Source organism: Bos indicus x Bos taurus, chromosome 2 (genome assembly GCF_003369695.1).
Source record: "Bos indicus x Bos taurus breed Angus x Brahman F1 hybrid chromosome 2, Bos_hybrid_MaternalHap_v2.0, whole genome shotgun sequence".
In the NCBI taxonomy this organism is placed as follows: Eukaryota; Metazoa; Chordata; class Mammalia; order Artiodactyla; family Bovidae; genus Bos; species Bos indicus x Bos taurus.
In genome coordinates, this window is record NC_040077.1 from 26,489,943 (window position 1) to 26,515,861 (window position 25,919).

Here is a 25,919-nt window from a genome sequence, read left to right on the forward strand (position 1 = left end):
AAAATTAAAGAAAATTTAAAACTCTCAAGTCTGATAACAGCTGTCACCACATTCTCCAAAAAAACCCAAAACCTACTGTCTAACCACTTAAATAAAATCTATTTCAAAGCATCATTTATAAGCATATAACTATCCTTAAAATAAAATGAAATAGTACTGAAAGCAAAACACAATGCAAGTTAAGAATCATTACTCATCCATTACTGGATAAATGATTTAATGGATAAAAAGGAATTACAAAGAGCAACACTTTTAAACTCTTGGTAGGGTGTGGTATATAATATTACCAGATACTGACTTTACTAGTATGATGTTAAGGTGAAAAGACAAGTTTCCAGAACATTTTACTTATAAAAATGTAAGGTAAGAAAATGCTGCTTTACTAGTTTTTTGAGAGCTATAAATTTTATACCAATTAATTTCACATGAAACCTTTATATTAAAGAAAATTTCCAGGCCATCATCAAAATAAGGTTTGAAGTAAAGAATGGAATTATACCTAAAATAACCCTCTTTTCATTTCAAAATTACTGGGTCTCCCCTCTAAACAGTTTCTTAGTTTAATATCCCACTATTTTCCATGAAAAGTGCCATTACCATGGCTCTTAATTTAAGAATAAGGACACTGAAATGGGATCCTGTCACCATACAAATGAGTCTCTGATCTTTTCCACCGTGGAAAGGTTTACAAGAACAAGGTTTACCAGCTGCTTCCTCTATTGTGCTCTTCTTTTTGTATTGCCAGGTAATCTGTTTTCTATTACATATATGCAAGATTTCTGCTCATTTAACTGTTTACTGCCATTTGCCATAACTCAGCACTTGTGTTTCTATGTACTCTGTAATATATCACTGGTCCCATCTCACACTGCAAGGTAAAGGTGTACAGATATCTCTTTAACAACTGCAGTGAACTCTGAAGAGACCAGCATGATCTGAGTTCATGGTAACTTCTAAAGAACCAGGAAGTGTTCTTATCAAAGCAGTGGTCCGTGTTCTATCCTCCACTCGGCCCGCCCCTTGATAGCCTCTATACGGATGCAGTTTTGGTTAGTCTCCAGTGTTTCCCCTCTGCACCTGTTAGAAGGATGCTCCCCTTGACTCTGAACCTTCTCAGGCACATTCAAATAGCCAGAAAGAGTAGAATTTCCAATCTCACAACAGCAAAGGGACAAAGGCACAAGATGATTGCCCAGACTCACCAAGACCACATATAGGTGGGCCCAGACAGATTTCCTCAGAAGTCTTTTTGTTTTCTTTAAGGAAGTTAGAAAAAGAAAAGAAAAAAAATTCTATATTTATTTTTTAAAATTGGGGTGTGTATCCCTCAAACAAGGTTTTGAATATGATGACAATGAACACCATTGTGCTACCCAAAGCTTTTTGACTATTTCCAATTTAAGACTGTAAGAAGGCCATCAAACATAAACTGGATGTAAGACATAGCTACACCTAAAAAAAAAAGATCATACAGATGCATGACAAAATTCATTCTGACCAGTGTTCTGAATGATAACTGAAGGGCTGTAGGGTAATAGGTGCCAAACTGTTTTCTTCTCCTCCTTCCATAGTGTGATCCAGAACAGAGCAGGCATGGACAGTATGCTTGAAACAAACCTGAACTTTTCAATAACTCCTGCGAAGACACTAACAAAGGGACAAATTTTCCTCAACTGATGAAACTGATAAGGCAAGAAATGCTTCCTTAGCATGAGTCTGGGGAACACACACTAGAATACTACATCAACTTTCAGCACAACTTCCTGGCCACAATGGCACGGGCAAAATTAGTATTTATCACTTCAGGTGAAAATATATGATAAAAACATAATAACATATAAACAGTGACATTCATTCACCTTCTCATCCATTCAGCAAATATTCAAACACTAACCAGTTAATACCAAGAAGAATTTTTACACCAGATGTATTAGAGAGTCTATGATAACTTTTATGGTTTAAGATGTAAGCTTTTTAATTACCTCAGTCTCTTTCTAAATATGTAACCACACAGCATTCTTAACTGTTATAAGCAGAGAATAGATCCTAACACAAAATCCTTAAAAATTATAAAACACAAGAAAAAAGCCAAAGAACAATTGCTGAGTACAAAATAAAATATGAACCCTAAGTACCCCTTCTCTCCATCCTTCCTCCAGCAACTGTAAGTTTGTTCTCTGTGAGACTGCTTCTGTTTTGTAAATAAGTTCAACTGTATCATTTAAGGGATGTCATATGATATTTCTTGTTCTGTACAATTTACTTCACTCAGTATGACAATAATACCATTATATTATATACTATATTAAATATAAATTTCATTATATATATATGTCATATCTTCTTTGTCTACTCCTTCGTTGATGGACACATAGGTTTCTTCATGAATACTTTTTTTATATTGTGATTTGTAATTCAGTACTTAATTATCTTGATGTTCAAATTGCACCAATTTTACCTATTGGCATTTCCTTCAAATTAGCTGTTGCAAGATTGTTGCAATTTACTAGATGAGCATAAAAACTATTTACACATTAGGAAATTTAAGAAATAAATGAAAGTTTTAAGACAAATGATAAAAATTGTTCAACAAAAATGAAAAAAATAGTAACTTCAGTGTAAGTGTTCTCACAAATAAAATGATAATTGGAACCAATAAATTGTACAAAACACTCAAAATAAAAAAGTATCCAAAATTTAACATGTCATATTAAAAAAAATAAAAATAAAAAAAAATAAAATATGAAGACTTTTCTACATGATATGGGAAGAAATGTCTTAAACCAAAATATTCTAATTGTACCAAGAACACTTTGAAGAATAAAATGGCAAGATTCAGGGTCTAAAATTTTCAAAGTTTAATATAGATTGCTTTTTAGTTTTTATTAAAAATAAGTCTTCTCCAGGGATTTCTCTGGCAGTCCAGTGGTTAGGACTTGATACTTTCACTGCCATGGGCCTAGATTTGATCCCTGGTTGGGGAACTAAGATCTCACAAACCCTGTCTGTGTGTGTCTGCGGATTCTCCTCCAGAAATATTGTGGGTCTTTTTATATTAAAGCAAAATGAAATGTACATATTACAGAGCACATCAGTATACTTAAAACTTGAGAACAGAATGTTCTATTTAGGGCAATTCTGAAAAGAATATTAAAGACTTTAATGAGTTAGCAACACCTAACAAACAAAGCTTTAGATCTGGAGCCAGCAAACTTGGGTCCAGTTCCCTGATGTGGTAAAGAACAATTTCCTTGACTGTATCTGTAAAATGAGAGAAATAGTATTATATAGTTCTCATGAAAATGAGAGAAGAAAGGTTATAGATGATTCCCACATTTGTTAAACATGAAACACTAAGTACTGATATTATTTATTATTTCTTAGACAACTAAGAATAGGTCAATTCAGTATTTTATTGCTTTCCATACAGATTTGAAGGTAAACTCACCTCATTACTTTGAGATTGTCAGACTCAATATGTGTAATGCTGCTAAGTCGCTTCAGGCGTGTCCGACTCTGTGCGACCCCATAGACGCAGCCCATCAGGCTTCCCCATCCCTGGGATTCTCCAGGCAAGAATACTGGAGTGGGTTGCCATTTCCTTCTCCAATGTGTGAAAGTGAAAAGTGAAAGTGAAGTCGCTCAGTCGTGTCCGACCCCACGGACTGCAGCCTACCAGGCTCTGCCGTCCATGGGATTTCCAGGCAAGAGTACTGGAGTGGGTGCCATTGCCTTCTCCGCCGGGGTGTAGAGGTGGTCACAAAAAGGGAGGTAGGGAGAGAAAGGGAGGTGGCAAGCCCACGCGGGCGGTAGGACCAAGTCGTGTGCGACGGGGGAGTGTTTAGGCAGGTGAAGTAGAACCACTGAGGCAGAGCCTCACTTGCGTGATGAATTTAGCTATTCTTTAAGAAAATCATAAAATCAAAACAAACCAATGGTCTCTTTCAAGTTCCCACTCTGGCCAGTTATTTCCCTGCTGCTGCTGCTGCTGCTGCTGCTAAGTTGCTTTAGTCGTGTCCGACTCCTAGCGACCCATGGACTGCAGCCCACCAGGCTCCTCTGTCCATGGGATTTGCCAGGCAAGAGTACTGGAGTGGGTTGCCATTGCCTTCTCCCAATATGTGTAATAAACAATAGAAATTACATATTTAATATAAAGACTTTAAATACTTAAAACCAAATTCTTACCATTTCAGATAGTATCATAGCAAACTACCAGTTGTGTTAACTTGACGTGTTCTTGTTTAAGTAAAACAAGTGTCTCAAACGTGCCAGATGGTTATGAATCTAAGCAGTGCATGAAGGGGAAATAATTTATTCCCATAAAGTTTGTTAGCCTATGTTAATCTTGTCAATTGTCATCCTCCCCACACTCTTTTCCTAGAAGAGTACTTACCATACTATTTAGACAACTACACTTTTCAAAAAATCTAAAAAACAATATGGAAGCAGAAGGATGAATTACTGTAAATTAATGACAAGGAAAGTTAATCAGTTTCACAGTAAATGAGCAAAATATGGAGTAAGGTAAAACAGATTTAAAAAACACAAAAATACATTAAAAATACACAAAAATGTCATACTTATGTTCACTCTAGTATAAAGTTCATGCCAACTAATTAAGACTGTTTTGTGCACATAAAAGTTAGCAGAAATATATACTTGTATTTACCTTTAGCTTTTGGAACTAGCTCTCCACAACTGAGTATCCGTACCTCAGCAAATGGTTTGCTAGCTGCATCTGTTTTCTGGTTTTCTATTTCTCTCACAACTTCTTGACCAGAAATCACTTGCCCAAAAACCACATGATGCCTAAAGAGTCAAGTAAAGATGATTAAATAAAAGTTTCTTATTTTAATATATTAATTTAAAATAGGTTGTAAAATACATGAAAATAATCTTTACCCATCTAAATGAGGAGTTGGTTTTGTTGTTCTTTTGGAAGTCATCAAATAGAAGAATAAAAACAAAGTCAGAGAAAAACAAAGTTAGCATCTCTAAAAAGGAAAAGAAAATAACTGCATTGGAAACAATGTAGAAAACAAGAATTCATACATACGTTAACATAATAGAATCTTATTTACCTTAACCTTAAATAGAATCGAATGCAAGATGCTTTGACATAATGCATTTTCAAAATTTTGTTCTGAAACACCTATACATTATTGAAAACATACATGAAATTAAAGTTGATGTTTTGTTGTTACGTCTATCCATCCATGTTTCTTGCATGTAACTGGGTTCTTACTGAATATCCATAATTGTACAACGTTCTACTATCTGGGTATACCGTAACTTACCAAAACATCGCACTAGTTTAACAACAGTGCTTTTCAGCCTTAGCATTTTAAACAGTTAGAGCCCAGGTCACATTCTGACGCACTCACATGTGTTCCATGGGGCCTGAACAGAAGTGGTCCATCCTGTATATTATAAATTTTTAAACTAGCTGCCAAGATTTACAAATTTAGATACTTCTATATAAAAATCCATATTCTAGACCTTTTTTAAAACCTGGAAGATGTGGCACTTGGCATGTGGCAATTATTGGTCAAGCTGAGTATCCCTGTCTTCTCTAATAGAAAGATTAATAATTAAGTTTCTCATCCCAGCAGTCTTTATTCCCTTATGTTACCTGCCTAAGACCTATAGGTCTTAGAGTTTGTTATCCCTAACATAAAGTAAATCTCATGTTGAAGAAAGAGATCTGCATTAAAATTTAGACAAAATCTAAAATAAGCAAAAAGTCATTTTAAAAAATCCTTTTTTTCTTCTCATCAACCTTAAAACTTTGTAGTTAAGAAAGCTGCTATCTGAGTAGCTATGAAGACATACTGATACAACGGACTAAAGATGGGTACTGTATAAGATTCATTATCTAAAAAAATCTTTAAAAAAGCATTAGAAATTTGAAAGAAGGAACACAATTTAAGCTAACCTTTGGTTAAAACACAAACAATACTACTAAAAAAATTCTAACGTATACATGTATTTCATGTACATGTTAGAACTTTAAAATAAGCTCACCTTATTTTAAAAAGTGATAACCTGTTATTGTTTTCTCACTGTAACAGCTGTAATCACCTCAACTTGATAAAAGCACCTAGAAATGTAAAAACCTAGGTGTATACTATATATGTATTTGTGTTACATTCAGTATATACAATTTGCATCAAGATATAGTAAATCCTCACTTCACAGATTTCATATTTGCCCACGGGCTTGCTCACTATAATGTATTTATAATCCCTAAATCAACACTTGCAGTGCTTCACAGTCATTCTCAGATTGGTGAAAAAGTGATGAGAATGTCAAAACTAGAACAAATAATGCTAAAAACTAGCATAATTTGTATAATGCTTGTAGGAATGTAAAATGATGTAGCCATTCTGGAAAAGTTTGATGGTTCCTTAAGGAGCTAACCATACAATTACCATATAATCCAGCAATTCTACTCCTAGGTATATATCCAAAAGAACTGAAAACAGGGACTCAAACAAATACACATATGTGCCAATGTTCACTGCAACACTATTCACAACAGACAAAAAGTGGAAACAACCCAAATGTCCACTAACAAATAAATATGGATAAACAAAATGTGGTATGTATATACATTGGAAAGATACTCAACCACAAAAAAGAAGGAAGTTCTGATACATGCTATAAAACATGGATAAACCTTCAAAACATGCTAAGTGAAATACATTAGACACAAAAGGACAAATATTGTATGATTCCACTTCTATATATAGAATAGGTAAATGCTCAGAGACAGAAAGTAGAATAAAGGTTACCAAGTGGCTGAGTGGAAGGGGAAATGGCTACTCTATGGAATGATGAAATAGTTTTGCAAATAGTGGTGGTAGCTGCACAATTCTGTGAATATAAATAATATCATTGACTTAGTTACAAATGGTTAAAGCAGCAAATTTTATATGTTACCACGATATTTTTTTTTAAAGATTAAAAAACTGAAGTTGTTTCTGTAAAAAAAAAAAAAAAAAACACAACAAAGAAGTAAAGATGAGTTAACCAGAACTGGAAAGAGGTCAGGAGAAACCAACAGGAGGAAAATTCTGAGAATATACATGTGAATTTAACACAGGGGTTTTGGTTAGCATGGGGAGAATTTTATCTTAAAAAGTGAAAATAAATGATAACAGTGTTGCTGAGGATCTGGTAAAATTAGCACTTCCTTTTGGAAGTCAACGCAACAATATATATGTAAACCCTTAAACATGTATAAACATTTGACTAAGTAAACTTCCAGTCACTTACATAGAAGAATTTAAAAATGCATCAAACAATAGGTACAACAGTGTTCACTGGAGCAGTTTGAAAACAAGAAGCAACTAAACGTTCAAAACTGAGATGAAATAAATAAAACCATAGTACATTCAAACAATGGATTAACATGTAGTATTAAAATGTTACTAATTCATATTTAGTAACATACAAAGAAGTTTATATTACATGCAAATGTTGATTACAGAGTATATGCAACTCTATATTTTTATTCCATGAAAAGATGCACTTGGGGAGAGGATTGTTTTTCTTCTTTTTATCTGTGTATTCTAAACAACAAATGTGATATAAGTTCTTTCTGTTTAAACAATCAAGAACATCCATACATAGGTAATTGGCTGAATAAATTATAGTATATAAACACACAATAGAGTATTATGCATTTATGAAAAAAGGAAAAAGATTTCTATGAACTGATATGAAATGATTTCTAGGATATATCATTAAGTGAAGAGAGAAAAACATTATGTACAGTATGCTATCTATTGTATAAGAAAAAATGGAAAATAAAAAAAAGTGTGTATCTGTGCTTATGTTTGTAAAAAGAAATATAGAAAAATAAGCCAGAAACTAATGAGGTTGGTTACTAATATGGACAGGTGGTGTAAAAAGGGGTGAAAAAATGGGGGAATGGAAATGGAGTGAAGAGTTATGTGGGAGTGATAATTCCATGGTATTCTCTCTGCTTTGATTCTTAGAATCATATTAATGTTTTAAAAGCTTAAAAAAAAGGACAAAAAACAAATCAATCTGGCAGGAAAAACAAATGAAATATAATCAGAAACGAATATAACATATTTTGAGTCATAAAATCATACAAACTTTATACTAGAAAGTACTAACAAAAGTCACTTTTAAATGCGGTAACTACATATCCTCACTTTAAAAACAAAAATTGCTAAAAACAGTGAACTCTAGTTAGTATGTTACTTTTCCCAGTGTTACAGGGTGGCAATTTTTAAACCTAGGATTCAACAAATGAGAATTTTGAGCATTACTTTACTAGCGTGTGAGATGAGTGCAATTGTGCGGTAGTTGGAGCATTCTTTGGCATTGCCTTTCTTTGGTTTTTCCTGTGGTCATGTATGGATGTGAGAGTTGGACTGTGAAAAAGCTGATTGCCGAAGAATTGATGCTTTTGAACTGTGGTGTTGGAGAAGACTCTTGAGAGTCCCTTGGACTGCAAGGAGATCCAGCCAGTCCATCCTAAAGGAGATCAGTCCTGGGTGTTCATTGGAAGGAATGATGCTAAAGCTGAAACTCCAGTGCTTCGGCCACATGCTAAGAGTTGACTCATTGGAAAAGACTGATGCTGGGAGGGATTGGGGGCAGGAGGAGAAGGGGCCGACAGAGGATAAGATGGCTGGATGGTATCACCGACTCGATGCACATGAGTTTGAGTAACCTCTGGGAGTTGGTGATGGACAGAGAGGCCTGGCGTGCTGCGATTCATGGGGTCGCAAAGAGTCAGACACAACCGAGTGACTGAACTGAACTGAACTGAGTTTGTATTTCTCAATCCTGTATTCCCTATCCTGTACACCTCTACCCTTATCTATTCCCATTGGTAACCACTACTTTGTTCTTTGTATTAGTGAGTCTGTTTTGTTATATTCATTTATTTGTTTTATTTTTTAGATTCCACCTATAAGTGATAATGTACAGTGTGGTCTTTCTCTGGCTGACATATTTCACTATGCAAAATACGTTTCAGGTCTATCCATGCTGTTGCAAATAACATAATTACATTTTTTATGACTGAGTAATATTCTGTTATATTTCTAACATTTTTATCCATTCCTCTGTTGATGAACACAGCTGACTTCTATATCTTGACAACTGTAAATAATGCTGCTATGAGCACTGGAATGCATGTTTTTTTGAATTAGTATTTTCATTTCCTTGGTATACAAACCCAGGATGTAATTGTTGGATCATATAACACTTCTATTTTTGGTTTTATTGCTGCTAAAACTTGGGGTTAGTGATTTTTTACTGAATAAAATACTTTTGAATCTAAAAAAAAAAAAAAAGCTTAAAAAAAAGGACAAAAAACAAATCAATCTGGCAGGAAAAACAAATGAAATATAATCAGAAACAAATGAATATAACATATTTTGAGTCATAAAACCATACAAACTTTATACTAGAAAGTACTAACAAAAGTCACTTTTAAATGCGATAACTACGTAGCCTCACTTTAAAAACAAAAATTGCTAAAAACAGTGAACTCTAGTTAGTACGTTACTTTTCCCAGTGTTACAGGGTGGCAATTTTTAAACCTAGGATTCAACAAATGAGTAGAATTTTTTTAACATAATGGAAGAGAGATTTCTCATGGTTGAAGAAGGGAGTTACAAATATGAAATAGAAAACACAGAAATAATCCATATGGTGCTGACAGATTAACTTCTTCTGAGCCCAAAAGAGTTTATGTTACTGAAGAGCAGAGCAAATTTTTACCCATAGAAAAAACGTGAACTGCTGACATGAGCCCTGGTAACAATTTTTTAATGGTCAGAATTGGAAAACATTAGTAGTATTGACTTTGGATTACAAATAAACTTAGTGAGTTGGCAAATTCACAAATACAGAATCTTTGAAAAATGAGGAACAACCCGTATTTTACTCTCTTTTAAGTAAGTAATTTATAAAGAGATACTCACTGCAAATATTCTGTTCCTTAATTTATCCTCCATAGATAATTTTTTCCTGGATCAATTACTACTGAGATGATTGGAAAATAGGGACATCTCTAATGCTACAATTTCTTTTACATGTGTTAGTTGCATTCTACTAAGGAAGTTTTTCTTTCTCCCTCCTTATTCATTTATTATTTATTTCCGAATGGATGCCTGGATTTCTATTTTATTTGATAATATGATATCATCACTACTTATTTTCAAAATAATCAATGCTCAACTTGTCCTCATTTGGCCAGTGGAAACTCTACCCCTTCAAGCTGGCTCCTGTGTCCTCTTGACAAAAGTTTTCATCATTTGAAAACTTTAGCAGTACAGCTGACCTCCCCTTTCAGCAAAAGGGGAGGTCAGCTGTACTGCTAAATTCTTTGTTCTTCCACCTTTAAAAATTCTCCTCCTTATACCTTATAAGTCCCTTTCTTATTAGTGATCAGTAGCGGGAGTCCAGAAAAATGACATACCAAAAAAGGGATATTTTAAATCAGATCATAAATTCTTACATGAAGAACTGTGAGCCATTTGTATCCTTCCCTCTGTTGGCCATTGACAAGAGAAATTCTTTATTGTGTTTAACAGCAAAACTCTCATCTATAAAGAAGCAAAGTTTTCAGTTACATTATAGGCATAATTTCCCCCTCAAAATTCATTTTCACTCCTCTATATATCTTGGGTTCCTATCATATGATCTTTAGCGCCAACCAAAATTTAGATTAAAAAGTCAGGGTAAGAGAAATCTAAAATTAATGAATTCCCTCCCCTATCTTTTCATATAAAAATATTTTAAATTTTCAATCATTTACTATAAAATCCAAATACTATACCAATCTCTCTTCAATATTATTTTTAGCACACAGAAGCACTCATTAACTTAATTTCTGCTATTGATAAAGAAAACAGCTTATTGCAAAGAACGCAGATTGTCTTCCAATCTTGTATTAGAACAAGAAAAAAGCAGGTAGAACGTGAAATTTCACTGACTCCCAAAAGTTAAAGATGGGTAATATGAAATTAATTCCACAACCACATTTTTAGAGTCTTTCAAATGATCTTCACATTAATAGAAATTTCAGAGAAAACTTAAATTTGGGGAAAACTTTACAGCCAAATTTAGAATATCAAAGATTTTTAAAAAACCTTCAGAGAAAAATGGACACACAAAAAAGTTGGTATTATCACTAAGAAATACAGCTGAATCTCTCTTTTAATAAAGATTAAGATCAAGCTTTTAATTTAAAAGTAAACACTAAATGTTTAATTTAAACATAAGTATTTGTACCTTCAAAAAATCCTCCATAAATGGATTCCCCTCCTCGTCCATTTCCTAAGAATGAAAAGCATGAACTCTTAGAACTGTTAGGTCAGTAGTTTCCTTGAAGCATTCCTAAACAAAATGCTTCTTACAAAGTAGGTACCTGAATGACTTTACACCAACAATACTCAAAGGTTCACAGCAAATCATAAAAGATAATACTGACAAGATCCCAAATTACTTTTTCTCCTCTCTGATCCAACAATATGAGTGTGACAAAGCCTATTAATATCTGTAGAAAAAAGACTGTTCAGATTCTAATGATTGTGTAGGTCCTTTAACAGAAATTACTAGTAGCTTTCAAAGTGTTTTTAAAAACAGTTTCAGTATTTTTACAAAAAGAAAGGAGGTAAAAACTATACTGTAGTAAAAGATAACTGGATGTGACAAAATCAAACATGAACACAGACAGGCTACTAAGAGACATATAGTGGGTTTTTTGTTGTTGTTTAGTTGCTAAGTCATGTCTGACTCTTGTGTGATCCCATAGACTGTAGTCTGCCAGGCTCCTCTGGCCATGGGATTCTCCAGGCAAGAATACTGGAGTGGGGTGCCACATCCATCGCTAGGGGATCTTCCTGACCTAGGAATCGAACCTGCATCCCTCTCTTTGGCAGGTGATCCTTTACCACTGAGCCACCAGGGAAGCCAACGGTTTTTTATCCAAAAGCAAATTTCTGAAATTAATTCATGCATCAAAGATGAATTTTTTTCCTACGTTTTTCCTCCTTTATGTCTATTTCTATGAGTTGTTCTAATTTTTATTTTTGGCCATGTCAGGCAGCTTGCGGAATCTCAGTTCCCCAACCAGGACCTGAACCTGGGCCCTCAGCAGTGAAAGCTCCATACCCCAGCTACTGGACCACCAAGGAATTTCCAGTTCTTTTTGTTTGACCAAAAGATTAAGTGGGCTGAGAAGAAAATTGGACCAGTACTTCCAGAGACTTGTCTAACTTTCAGATCCATGTACATAAGAATAAGAGAATATGAATTTATAAACAAAGAATATTTGATTTTGTTTGGTAAGAATTAAAGTCTTACCTTCACTGAAGTCACCACCTTGAACCATAAAGTCTTTGACAACTCGATGAAAGAGACAACTTTTATAATGTAATGGCTTCTGAGTTGATTTCCCTGTCCCCTTTTCACCTAAAGAGAAGAAAAATTAGTAGGCTATTAAGTAGAAAAGAAATTAAGGAAATAGTATTAAAGCAATATTAACGATGAAATCACAGGAAAAAAATTTTTTCCATACTTCTTTAATTTTGTATCTATATGAGATGATGAATGTTAACTAAATTTATTGGGATAACCACTTTATGATGTATGTAAATCAAATCATTAAGCTGCACACCTGAACTCATACAGTGATATGTCAATCACATCTCAATAAAACTGAAAGAAAAATTTAAATAAAATGAATAAATAAAAAATTATTTCTCTTGATCTATAAAGACTTCTTTAAGCTATAGAATTTTCACTCCTCTCAGGAATTCTTTTAAAAATTAATTTAAAAAGCACCCATGCTTTTCTAGTGAGTGGAAAAATCAATCTCTGATAAATCCTATTACAATTAATATGTCTAAGAATTACTTTCATGTCTAGTCAATGTTGCAAATGAGCATGCTGAGAAAGAAAAATACAATGCATGAAAAAACCTAAAATGTGTTAAATTGAAACTATTAGGGTGAGTGAAAATGTCAACAAACCTGTACAAAGACACCGAAAGTTCTCGCATGTTTTGGGGCACACATCAGAAAATAATTCAAAGACAACTCTTCCAGCTGAAAAAGAAGGTAGCTGGTTTATATTTCTTCATGTAAAGATAATTTAAAATATTAAATATTCATATATAAATGTTAAATAGAGACATTAATTTCCTTACCAGGTTGATTATTAATGGCGATGTCAAAAAAACATCTAGGACGCTGAACCTTTATTCCCATGGCGTCAATACTTCAATCTGAGTAAAATAGTTTCAGGCAAACACATTAAAACAGCAAAGATTTTTCATAAATTTCTGAAGAGAAAACAAAACAAAACTCTGTGGAGCATAAACAAGAAATGTAGTCTGAATTTATTTTAATATTTACTTCTATGACATAAATTACATGATTATTTTCTTTGAAAGATTAGACTGCATCTTGTAGAAAAGACATAAAGGTTTAGCCATTATATAATACAGTATTTTAAAAACCAAATATAGACTGCCACCTCAAACAGAGAATTGTATTAAGTCTGCATGATTAGTGAACTAGAGACAGGTTACCTTTAAATAGGGAAAAATCAAGGACAATCTTTTTGCTCCTAGAAAACAAAAATAAATTTTGATTAAAATAGTGAAGTTTTAAAAAGAAAAACATTCAAATTCCTAAAAATAATTCCTCAAGGAAAAAAGAAAGTTGACTACTTTAACAATAGTTATATATAGGGCAGATTACATTACGAGTAAAAATACATTACATTTTACATATGTAGTTATTTTTTGATCATGAACAACAGCCTATATTGATCTATCTAATGTAGACAAAAACATCAATAAGTGAGATACTCTATGGAAGTTTTATCTACAGAGCAGACAGCTACTAGTTAAGACATTGTTTTCATAAGCACTTAAGGACTTCCTCCAAATTTAATACCTGGTGGAGAATGACAGGGTAAAGTGAAAAGCAGAGGAAACAAAGGTACTTAGTATAAACATTTTTCAAAACAATGAACTACAAAAATCTGTTTATCTGTTCAAAACAGAGACTAACTGAAATGTTTATGCTTTTGCGAAAATTATATCTTAAGCTAGTAGCTCAGTAAGCTCAGTAAGCAATGAATGATATTTTAAATCTAGTGAAATTTTTATAGATTCACAGAGTTATAGGAAATAATACACAGAGATACATGTTTCTCCCACGGTAACATTTTACAAAATATAATAGCACAGCTGTAGGGTAAAAAGCATAAACAATGCTGACACAATCCACATTTCCCCAGTTCTAGCCGTACTCAATTGTGTGTATTTATTTAGTTTTACAAAATTTTATTAAACATATAGGTACATATTATCTACCACCATTCCTTATCAATTTTACACACACCACAACCACAGGTAAGAACAGTCAACAATAAAAGCATGGAAGACTGCCCAAATCACCAACAATTTGAAAAATACAAATCCTATGTATTTATTCATTATTGTATGGGAAAGGGGGGTTACAAACTACTTTTTCTGCAACCTCCTCCATTTTTTATTTCCAAAAGATACTATATACTAACTAAACAAACTAAAATTTGTTTCATATGAAACAAAAAGAGGCCTTTCAATCCTCCAGGAAGATTACAGATACAGACTTCCGGAAAACAATAAAACAAAACAAAACTTACTAATTTTAATAGCTGGCTAAGTTTGTTGCATTTTTATTTGTATAAAATTTCAATGTATGCACATCTGAAGTTGAGAATAAACTGGATCCATAAATTTGAGGAAACTATCTTATCTTAAAGAAAAAAATTATTATTGATACTTAGTACCTGATTATCTTTTATCTTCTAAATAACTTGTGCAGGCCTTCTTAAATTCTCTACATTTGGAGGCAGAAAAAAAAGAGGAAATTTAGAGATTTAATTATTTTCCTCCATAAAAAACTTCTAAAGTTAGCTGTTTAGCCACAATATCCCAAAGATTTCCATTCTCAGAAAAAGAGTATAGTATAGATAGCACTGCCTAAAACACACCAAATTGTTTACAATTACAGTTGATTTCCTGTTTACCGTGTTTTTAAAAACTCCTTATTTGAAAAACAGGTAAATATTATGAAAGCTTATAAAGTAGTTCCTAATACCCTTAATCTTTTAGATAAAATCTTTGATGATTTTCCAAGTTTCTCAATTCTAAGGCATACTGTAAACAATCCTATAATTCTGAGACTTTGCAATCACAATAAATGCTATCACTAATTTATGGAGCTAGGAATATAAGTGGAAGCTACTAGGATAGCTGTTTGCTCTGTTTGTTTTTTTTTTTTTTTTTTGCTGTTGTTTAAGTGCTGCTTACATGGGTAAGTTTACTTTGGGAAAACATTAAACTTCACTTAGAATTTGTGTAGTTTCTGGTATGTTATGTTACACTAAATTTACTTTTGTTAAAACAAAGTAAAACTTTGTTAAAACTTTATCTAAAACAAAATTCTTGGGGTTCCTGGTGTCTCCTCCAAGCAGGAGACACGGGTTCGATCCCTAATCCAGAAAGATCCTACATGCTGCAGAGCACTAAGCCCATGCACCACGACTGCTGAGCCTGTGCTCTCCAGGGAGCTGCACCTGCTGAGCTCACATGCCCTGGAGCCAGTGCTCCACAGTAAGAGGAGCCCCTGCAAGAAGCCCACGCACCACAACCAAGAGCAGCCCCACATCTGCCACAACCAGAGAAAAGCCCGAGCAGCAGGGAAGACCCAGCACAGCCAAAAATAAAGAAAGAAATATTATTTTAAAAATAAAATTCTTATTTCTCTACCCCTGATTCTCTCAAAGAGTAAACACCATTGTCCAACCCGGCTGCCACCACTGAAGAAAACATAAATTTTATTGAACTCAGTATGTCCAAAATATTATTTCAACATATAATCAACATTCAGTTCAATTCAGTCGCTAAGTCGTATCTGACTCTTTGCGACTACATGAATCACAGCACACCAGGCCTCCCTATCCATCACCAACTCCCGGAGTTCACTCAAACTCACATCCATGGAGTTGGTGATGCCATCCAGCCATCTCATCCCCTGTCGCCCTTCTCCTCCTGCCCCCAATTCCTCTCAGCATCAGAGTCTTTTCCAATGAGTCAACTCTTCGCATGAGGTGGCCAAAGTACTGGAGTTTCAGCTTTAGCATCAGTCCTTCCAATGAACACCTAGGACTGATCTCCTTTAGGATGGACTGGCTGGATCTCCTTGCAGTTCAAGCGACTCTCAAGAGTCTTCTCCAACACCACAGTTCAAAAGCATCAATTCTTCGGCGCTCAGCTTTATGGTCCAACTCTCACATCCATACATGACCACTGGAAAAACCATAGCTTTGACTAGACGGACCTTTGTTGGCAAAGTAATATCTCTGCTTTTCAATATGCTATCTAGGTTGGTCATAACTTTCCTTCCAAGGAGTAAGCGTCTTTTAACTTCATGGCTGCAATCACCATCTGCAGTGATTTTGGAGCCCCCTAAAATAAAGTCTGACACTGTTTCCACTGCTTCCCCATCTATTTCCCATGAAGTGATGGGACCAGATGCCCTGATCTTAGTTTTCTGAATGTTGAGCTTTACATGCTATTAATGATAATTCACATTCTCTTTCTGTTACTATCCTGTGCTAGGTTGCTTCAGTCATATCTGACTCTGTGCGACCCCTATGGACTGGATGTAGCCTGCCAGGCTCCTCTGCCCATAGGATTTTCCAGGCAAGAATAACAGAATGATTTGCCATGTTAGCAAGTTTTACAAGTCTTGGATATCAAGTGGGTTTTTTTTTTTTTTGGCCTTACTGCAAGGCTTGTGGGATCTTTGTTCCCTGGCCAGGAATCAAACCTGGGCCACTGCAGCAGAGGAGTCAGGTTCTAACCATTGGACCGCCAGGGAATTTCCAGAAATCAGTGTTTATGCCGCATTTCAAATGTTCTATAACCACACGTGGCTGGTAGCTGGTGGCTGCTGTACTGGACAGCATGGTTCTAACTACCTCAGCTCATGTTGATCTCTACAACTTTATGGAACATTCCCAAGTTGGCTCAGCCACACTGGAGATCCTGCTGTTCTTCAAAAGTCTGTGCATGCATGCTCAGTCATGCTCTTTGCAATCCCATAGACAGTAGCCCACCAGGCTCCTCTGTCCATGGGATTTCCCAAGCAAGAATACTGGCCACTCCAGTAGCCATTCCCTTCTCCAGGGGATCTTCCCGACCTAGGGATCGAATCCACATCTCCTGAATCGGCAGGTCGAATCTTTACCACTGTGCCACCTGGGAAGCCCAAAGAGCCAAGGCCTATCCTCTGTCACGTCGTTCACATTCACTATGCCCTCTGAGGAATGCTCCTACCCCAGATCTTCACATGGTTCACGTCTCCACTTAAGTCAGTGCTCAAGCATCACCTCCTCACGGAAATCATTCTTTGCCAGTATATTCACAGAAGCAGGCCCTATCCTCCAGCACTTTATATTCCCTAATTCTGCTCTACTTTTCCTCCTAGCATTTATTGCTACTTGATATTTTAAGTTTTATGTATTTTCCTCTTACCAGAATATAAGCTTCATGATGTGAGAGACCTGTTCAGTTTTGCTCCCCTCTTAATTCCAAAGTGCCTCAAACAGTACTTGATTATGGCAGGAAACCAATATTTAATAAATCAATAAACATACAAGGAAGAATAGGCATGTGTGAGAATGCTTTTCTGCAACACTGCAATAACAATAATTAAAAGGAAACACCCAAAATGTCCCCAAATGAGATAATGTCTGAGTAAACTGTGGTATATACATGCGATTTAATACTATAAAACAGTTTAAAAAGTCTTTACGCACACTATCCAAAACACCTGTTTAGGTGAAAAGAAAAAACAAAGTTGCATTCAAGTATTTTTTTTTAATACCCTAAAATAATAGTCTGCTTCCACAGACAGAAAGGTCTTGAGATAAATACCAAAACCTCAAAGAGTAAGTACTCTGTAGCAGTACAGGAGTAAGGATGGAAAGTCAATGAGGGTCTTTAACTATAATGTTTGAATTTTTGCAACAAGAATATGTTCACATATTAGTTTCTAATTTAAAGAAAGATATATCTTCAAAGTAAAATAAAATAGCAGAAAATATGTGAAAATATTTAGAGCCTATTTCTAAGTGAGAGTCATAGATGATTTTTGTTTTAGTTTTCTCATTCTCCAAGTTTTCTATGACAAATTCAGACTGGTAAAAGTAACTCTTCAAAAGAACATTCAAGACAACGTATTTTTTTAAGTGTTTTACTTTCAGGCTTACTACTGTTGTTTCATATTTAAATCTAGAAGATCTCAGGAAATTATTTTTCTTTTCACAAAACTGTGTACCCCTCCAAAAGGAAGGGTACGTTTGCTCCAAAGGAAGTAAGGAGAAATACTTGAGTATTTACCTAAATAAACTTTGGGTGTTAAATAACTTTTCAGGTTCTCTAACAATGAAATAAATAATGGAGACAAACTTGAGAGTCCTTTGGACTACAAAGATATGAAACCAGTCCATCCTAAAGGAAATCAACCCTGAATATTCACTGGAAGGACTGTTGCTCAAACTGAAGCTCCAATACTTTGGCCACCTGATGTGAAGAGCTGACTCACTGGAAAAGATCTGATTCTGGGAAAAACTGAAGGCAAAAGGAGGAGGAGGTGGGTAGAAGATGAGACAATCAGATAGCATTACCAACTCAGTGGACATGAACTTGAGCAAACTCCAGGAGATAGTGGAGGATAGGGCAGCCTGGTATGCTGCAGTCCTTGGGATTGCATGACTTAGTGATTGAACAACAAATAATAAAGAAATAAATAACAGAGACAAACAGATTTGATCTCATGAAAAAATGTATTATTTCTATTTTTCAAAGGGAAATTAGAAAGTAAAAAATTGGGGGAAATATTTCCAAACATGATGTGCTAGTTTCCTTACTGCAAAACACTGGCAAGGCCCATCCTACTCACTGGAGAACATGAAGCACCTTTAGTCCCGATATGTAAATATCAGTCCACGTGACAACCAAAAGAAGCCCTCTCACTGTCCCTCTTCCCCTCCTTGAGGACTGTAGGGTCCATGCAGGAAACAATTAAAAGCACAAAGGCTACCCAAGGGAATATAAACAAACAAGTCATAAAAAAATAAAATAAAATATATAAACAGTATGAAAACTTTTGCTAAGCAACTTGGCACTGTAGACCAAGAATATATTCATAATCATTCTAACCTTTAACATTTTAGTAATTCAAACTCTTTGAATGTCTCTGCTGCTGCTAAATCACTTCAGTCGTGTCCAACTCTGTGTGATCCCACAGACAGCAGCCCACTAGGCTCCCCCGTCCCTGGGATTCTCCAAGCAAGAACACTGGAGTGGGTTGCCATTTCCTTCTCCAATGCATGAAAGTGTAAAGTGAAAGTGAAGTCGCTCAGTCGTGTCCAACTCTTCACAACCCCATGGACTGCAGCCTACCAGGCTCCTCCGCCCATGGGATTTTCCAGGCAAGAGTACTGGAGCGGGGTGCCATTGCCTTCCCCGTTGAATGTCTCTAAAGGCAGCCATTTAAAATAAAATCGTCTTTAAAGAAAGTGAAAGTGAAGTCGCTCAGTCGTGTCCGACTCTTTGGGACCCCATGGACTGTAGCCCACCAGGCTCCTCCATCCATGGAAATTTCTAGGCAAGAGTACTGGAGTGGGTTGCCATTTCCTTCTCCAGGGGATCTTCCCGACCTGGGGATCGAACCCTAGTCTCCTGCATTGTGGGCAGACGCTTTACCGTCTGAGCCACCAGGGAATAGTAATTAGGAACAATCTAACAGTTCATACAAAAAAAAAAAAAAAGACAGAAGACCTAAATAGACATTTCTCCAAAGAAGACATAGAGATGTTCCAAAACACACATGAAAAGGTGCTGAATATCGCTAATTATTAAAAGAATTGCAAATCCAAACTACAACGAGGTATCACCTCACACCAGTCAGAATGGCCATAATCAAAAAATCAGGGCTTCCCTGGTGGCTCAGTGGTAAAGAATCTGCCTGCCAATGCAGGAGACACCCATTTGATTCCTGATCTGGGAAAATCCCACCTTCCTTGGAGCAATTAAGCCCAAGTGCCCCAGCTACTGAGAGTATGCTCTAGAGCCCAGGAACTTCAACAAGAGAAGCCACTGCAATGAGAAGCCAGTGTATCACAGACCCAGCATGGCCAAAAATAAATAAAATTATTTTGAAAACATTTACAAACAACAAATACTGGAGAGGCTGCGAGAATGTAAACTGGTGTAGCTACTATGGAAAATAGTATACAGGTTCCTTAAAAAAACTAAAAACTGAATTACCATATGATTCAGCAATCCCACTCCCAGGCATAAAACCAGAGAAAAACACCGTTCAAAAAGATACATGCTCATTTCAGCAGTGTTTACAACAGTCAAGACATGAAAGCAACTTAAATATTGGTCGATAGATGAATGGATAAAGAAGATGTGGTATATATACAAGATGGAATATTACTCAGTCATAAAAAGAATGAAATCCCAAGTGCTGCCACGTGGATGGTCTTAGAAATTATCATATTAACTGAAGTAAGTCAGAGAAAGACAAATAACATGGCATCACTTATATGTGGAATCTTAAAAAATGATACAAATGAACTTATTTACAAAACAGAAATAAACTCATAGAAAATAAACTTATGGTTACTAAAGGGGATGCGGCAGGAGGGAGTTAGAAGTTGGGAATTATATACACAAAGACACACTGCTGCTGCTGCTGCTAAGTCGCTTCAGTCGTGTCTGACTCTGTGTGACCCCATAGATGGCAGCCCACCAGGCTCCCCCATCCCTGGGATTCTCCAGGCAAGAACACTGGAGTGGGTTGCCATTTCCTTCTGCAATGCATGAAAGTGAAGAGTGAAAGTGAAGTCGCTCAGTCACGTCCGACCCTCAGTGACTCCGTGGACTGCAGCATTCCAGGCTCCTCCGTCCATGGGATTTTCCAGGCAATGTGTCTTTATATCAAATAGCTAAACAACAAGGACCTGCTGTATAGCACAGGGAACTGTACTCAGTATCTTGTAATAATCTATAATGGAAAATTATAGAATCTGAAAAAGAATACACACACACACTGAATACACACACACACAAATGAATCACTCTGCTGTACACTTTCAACTAACACAACATTGTAAATTAACTATACTTCTATAAAAAATAAACAAAACAAAAAAAAACCCTAAATGTCTAACATGACAAGTAAATTAAGAAATATTCATATGATGGACTGCTATGCTGCTTATGAAAATATAATTTTTAATATAACATGGAAAAAATGTTTAAGTGAAAAAAATAGCAAAATTATGCAGTGAAAAGGACTTCAAGGGTAAAAAATTTCATATATACTGTCACTGTAGTGCTTTTTATAATAGTAAAAAAAGAAGGTGTATAGTAATAGAAATTGGTTAAATAAACGATATCGTCATGAAATGGCTGGTATTCATCTAGCCATTGGAAATCATATTCTTACATGTTAAAATAACAAAGGTAACATTTTCACCAACTGGATTGAAGGAAATAAAAAATGCTGACCTCATATATTACCGACGCTAGCAAAGGGGTAAATCTGATAATCCTCTGCCACTGTGACAACACACATTACAAATGCATTCACGACCCTTTGACTCAATAGCCCTATTCCGAGGAATTTATATGTCATTCACGAAATAAGGTATGTACAAGGTCATACAAGGCACCATCACTTGTAATAGTTAAAAGGCCATAAAGCTAACTGTACATAAAGGAGGAAGAGGTTACATAAATCATATGACCTCCGTACAAGTTACTGGCTATAAAAAGGAATGAGGAAGCTGGTTATCTGCTATCCCCCAGCCCTTTTAAGTAAAAACAACAACAACAACAACAAACCACAGAAATGTATATGGTATATTTTCTTTGTATTTTTTCAAAATAACTTTTAAAAAACGTGTTTTGTCTAATACAGACGCATATGGTGGGAGAGGAAATGGGTAGCTGGGGAAGATGGGTAAGATTTTTTTTACTGTATTAACTTTTCAATTTTTTGCCACTACTAATACTAAAGCACACTAATACTACCATTAAAAGTTCTTTAAAAATAAAACTGAAAAAGAAAAATTATCAAAGACCACTCATAGATGAGAAGATATTCATATTAGGCGAAAGAAAGCAAGTTAGCAAGCAGTATTATCTGTAAGATTCCAATTTTACACATATCAAATGCACATAAAAAAGATATCATTCAATAAAAAAAGGAAATTCTGCCATTTGCAACAACATGGTTGGACCTTAAAGACAATAAGCTAAGTGAAATTAAGTCAGACAGAGAAATACTGTATGATCTTACTTGTATGTGGAATCTGAAAGTAAATTTAAAAATATATTCACGCAAACATGCATTCACACATGCACAAACACACCGAACTCAGAAAGATATCAGATTTACGGTTACCAGAGGCAGGGGCTAGGCTTGAGGGAACTGGATAAAACGGTTACAAGGTACAAACTTTCAGTTATAAGATAAGTAACTCCTAAGGATGTAATATACAACACTGTTAACACAGTTAGCACTGCTGTGTGGCAATTTGAAAGTTGCTAAGAGAATAAAATTCTAAAAGTTCTCATCACAAGGAAAAAGCATCATTTTTTTCCCTTGTATCTGTATGAGATGGTGGATGTTAAACTGAACTTATTGTGACAATCATTCCTCAATGTGTAAGTCAATTCATTATGTTATGCACTTTAAACTTGCACAGTGCTGTACTTCAATAAAACTAAAAGGAAAAACAGGATTTACATCAAAATATTAATGAATCATGAATTATGCAGCATTACCTACAGACATGGAAACAACTTAAGTGTCCCTGATAAGTGGATAATGAAAATGTGTCACACACACACTTTGAGGAGCATTATTTAGTCACAAAAAAGGAAGAAAATCCTTCCACTTGTGACAACATGGATGGGCCTCAGGGGCATTGTGTTAAGTGAAAAGAGGCAGGCAGAGAAAAACAAATACTGTACAATCTCATACATGGAATCATAAAACAAAAAGAACCCCCCCCCCAAATCTGAACTTATAAAGTCCCAAGAAAATAGTGTGCATGCGTGCATGCTAAGTCTCTTCAGCTGGTCTGACTCTTTGTGAGCCTGTGGACTGTAGCCCACCAAGCTCCTCTGCCACGGGATTCTCCAGGCAAGAATACTGGAGAGGGTTGCCATGCCCTCCTCCAGGGGATCCTCCCGACCCAGGGATCAAACCCATGTCTCTTACATCTCCTGCACTGCACGACTAGCGCCACCTGGGAAGCTCCAAAAATACAGGGTACGGCATGGTGAGTAATATGTGCTCTGTATTTGAAAGTTGTTAAACAGATGATCTTGTCACAACGAAAAAAACATCTGTATGTGAGGTGAAGGTTAACTAGACTTACTATGGTGATCATTCTGTAATATATACACTTAATCACATACACATGGGCTTCGGTCATAACTCAGTAGGTAAAGACCTGCCTGCAATGTAGAAGACCAGGGTTTGATTCCTAGGGCAGGAAGATCCCCTGAAGAAGGGAATGGCTACCCACTCCAGTATTCTTGCCCGGAGAATCCCATGGATAGAGGAGCATGGCAGGCTACAGTCCATGGGGTCGCAAGAGTTGGACATGACTAAGCAACTAGACCATCACTGCCATCAATCACATACACAGTGAATTACACACACATAATCATATACACAGTGATCATGTTGTACAGCTGAAACAAATTTAAAGTTATATGTCAATTACACTTAAAAGGATTTACAGCAAAATATTAACACTGATAATATCTTGGTCATGAATTTAAAGGTAACTGTTATGTATTTCTGTTTTCCAAATTTTCTTCAACAGGTATAATTTTATAATCAAGAAAATATTTTTAAAGAAAAACCAAATGAGATAATTTTCTGCTTATTAAACTAGCAAAGATCTTTTAAAGGAATAATTCCCAATACAGTAAGCAAATCCTCTGGAAATGTATGTAAAAACTGTTTATACCTCAAACTGGTTTATACCTTAAAAACCAATTGCTAGGAATCTACTGTAAGGAACTATTTTAGAAAGCCTTCATGTATAAAGTTGGCCATGTTAGTGCTTCTTTTATACTATCCGAAGTAACCTTTTCAGTATTATGAAAAATGATAGTTGAACAAAATATCACAGTTGTTGAAGCAATGCTTACAGTGATCAATAACTTGGAAAATGTTCATAATTGTTAAAAATAGTCAAGATATAAAACAGTAATGTAATATTATTATAATCACATAAACTACTCCTTCAAATTCAAAGATTTACAAAAGAGAAAAAAAGACTCAAAGGAAATAATCACTACAGTATTTGGTTTTAAGACTGGAGAGTGGGGATATATGTATGTATACGTATAGCTGATTCACTATATGTGAATCACAGAAACTAACACAACATTGTAAGCCAACTATATTCCAATTACAAAAAAAAACACTGAAGAGTGTTTTTGCCTCACTGTACTTCTTTCTACTTCTTTAATAAACATAACTGCTATTATAAATAAAAAATTCATAATATAATTTTAAAAATGTACATACACTCTAAGATTATAATGTGCATGTCTCTGTGTGGTTATAATACGCATTTAGGTAACACCACACAGGGATACTTTTCTTAGAAACAGATTTAAATGGTATCTTGAAACAACAAATCAAATATGCTTTAAATTTAAGAAACATGAAAGATAGCAAATTATTATTAAAAGCACTATATAAATATCTTAAGTATGTGAATGTTCTAACATTAGTAGCTAATGAAGAACAATGATGACACAAAAGATGGCTCAATGCTATGTCTCTAACATTACTGATATCAGATTTTATCTAATCAAAAATAGGATATAGTACTCCCTCTTTAATTATGATTTCCTGTTATTACACTATCTAAAAAATGCAACACAAACATCTAGTCAATTTTTTTTTTCTTTTTGAGGAGTAAAGAGGTGGCGCTAGTGGTAAAGAACTTGCCTGCCAATGCAGGATATGCAAGAGATGCGGTTCCTTGAGTTGGGAGGAACCCTGGAGGAGGGCATGGCAATCCACTCCAGCATTCTTGCCTGGAGAACCCTCTGGACAGAGGAGCCTGGCGGGCTACAGTCCATAGGGTTGCACAGAGTCAAACATACCTGAAGCAACTCAGCATGTATGCAAAGAGAAAACAGTACTGACGGATAACAAAAACACAGTTCAGGACAAAAATCAAGTCTACACAATTTCAATACAATAAGTCATGAATTTCCTAAGAATAGTTCACAAAGAAAGCTTTCAGAGCAATAATCTGCAGGTGAACTGTTCACTGCATAGTTGTTTAATCTAAATGAGTTGCAGCTATTCCTGTAAAATGTAGCTATAATTTAAAAAAAAAAAATCATCGTTTCGAGCAACATGCCCCATTCCTGTACAGCAATCAGCATTGTATACCCCATCAGATTAGGTACATATGTTCTAGTCTGACCTAGTTTCCACTACTGCATGTTAGCTGTTACCATTTATCATTTTGAGTTTTTGCATTCACCTCACCTGCCCGACTTCCTCAGAAATCTGAGTATTTGATACTTACTTCCATCTACTTTATTTATAAAGAAAATACTTTTAAAGATAATCAGTAAAGCTAACGAGCTCATGAAAAAAGTTGAGTAAAATTAAGCCATAACTTTTAACATTTTAATGTATATTAAGTTTCTTCTAAGCAGATAGAATTACAAATATTTTATCAAGAGTATCATAGTCACTTTAACATGTCAATAATATATAATGCAATAACATTTC

General features: G+C 35.2%; 1 protein-coding gene across 10 annotated transcripts in view; it reads right to left on the bottom strand.

The window, feature by feature from the left end:
- Positions 1-25,919, bottom strand: part of PPIG (peptidylprolyl isomerase G) — a 45,811-nt gene that overhangs the window by 13,892 nt on the left and 6,000 nt on the right. For 3 of the 10 annotated variants that reach the window (XM_027558157.1, XM_027558172.1, XM_027558165.1), the window contains exons 2-10: positions 14,842-14,891; positions 13,589-13,626; positions 13,205-13,282; positions 13,029-13,103; positions 12,361-12,468; positions 11,287-11,331; positions 10,511-10,598; positions 4,906-4,935; positions 4,673-4,812 (exon numbers count right to left, since the gene is read on the bottom strand). In XM_027558157.1, coding sequence (XP_027413958.1) covers positions 4,673-4,812; positions 4,906-4,935; positions 10,511-10,598; positions 11,287-11,331; positions 12,361-12,468; positions 13,029-13,103; positions 13,205-13,265 — 547 coding nt within the window. In that variant the 5' untranslated portion in view covers positions 13,266-13,282; positions 13,589-13,626; positions 14,842-14,891. Of the gene's footprint in view, positions 1-4,672; positions 4,813-4,905; positions 4,936-10,510; positions 10,599-11,286; positions 11,332-12,360; positions 12,469-13,028; positions 13,104-13,204; positions 13,340-13,588; positions 13,627-14,841; positions 14,892-25,919 lie in introns of all 10 variants that reach the window. The other 7 variants (XM_027558178.1, XM_027558183.1, XM_027558181.1 and 4 more) reach the window with 3 other exon arrangements.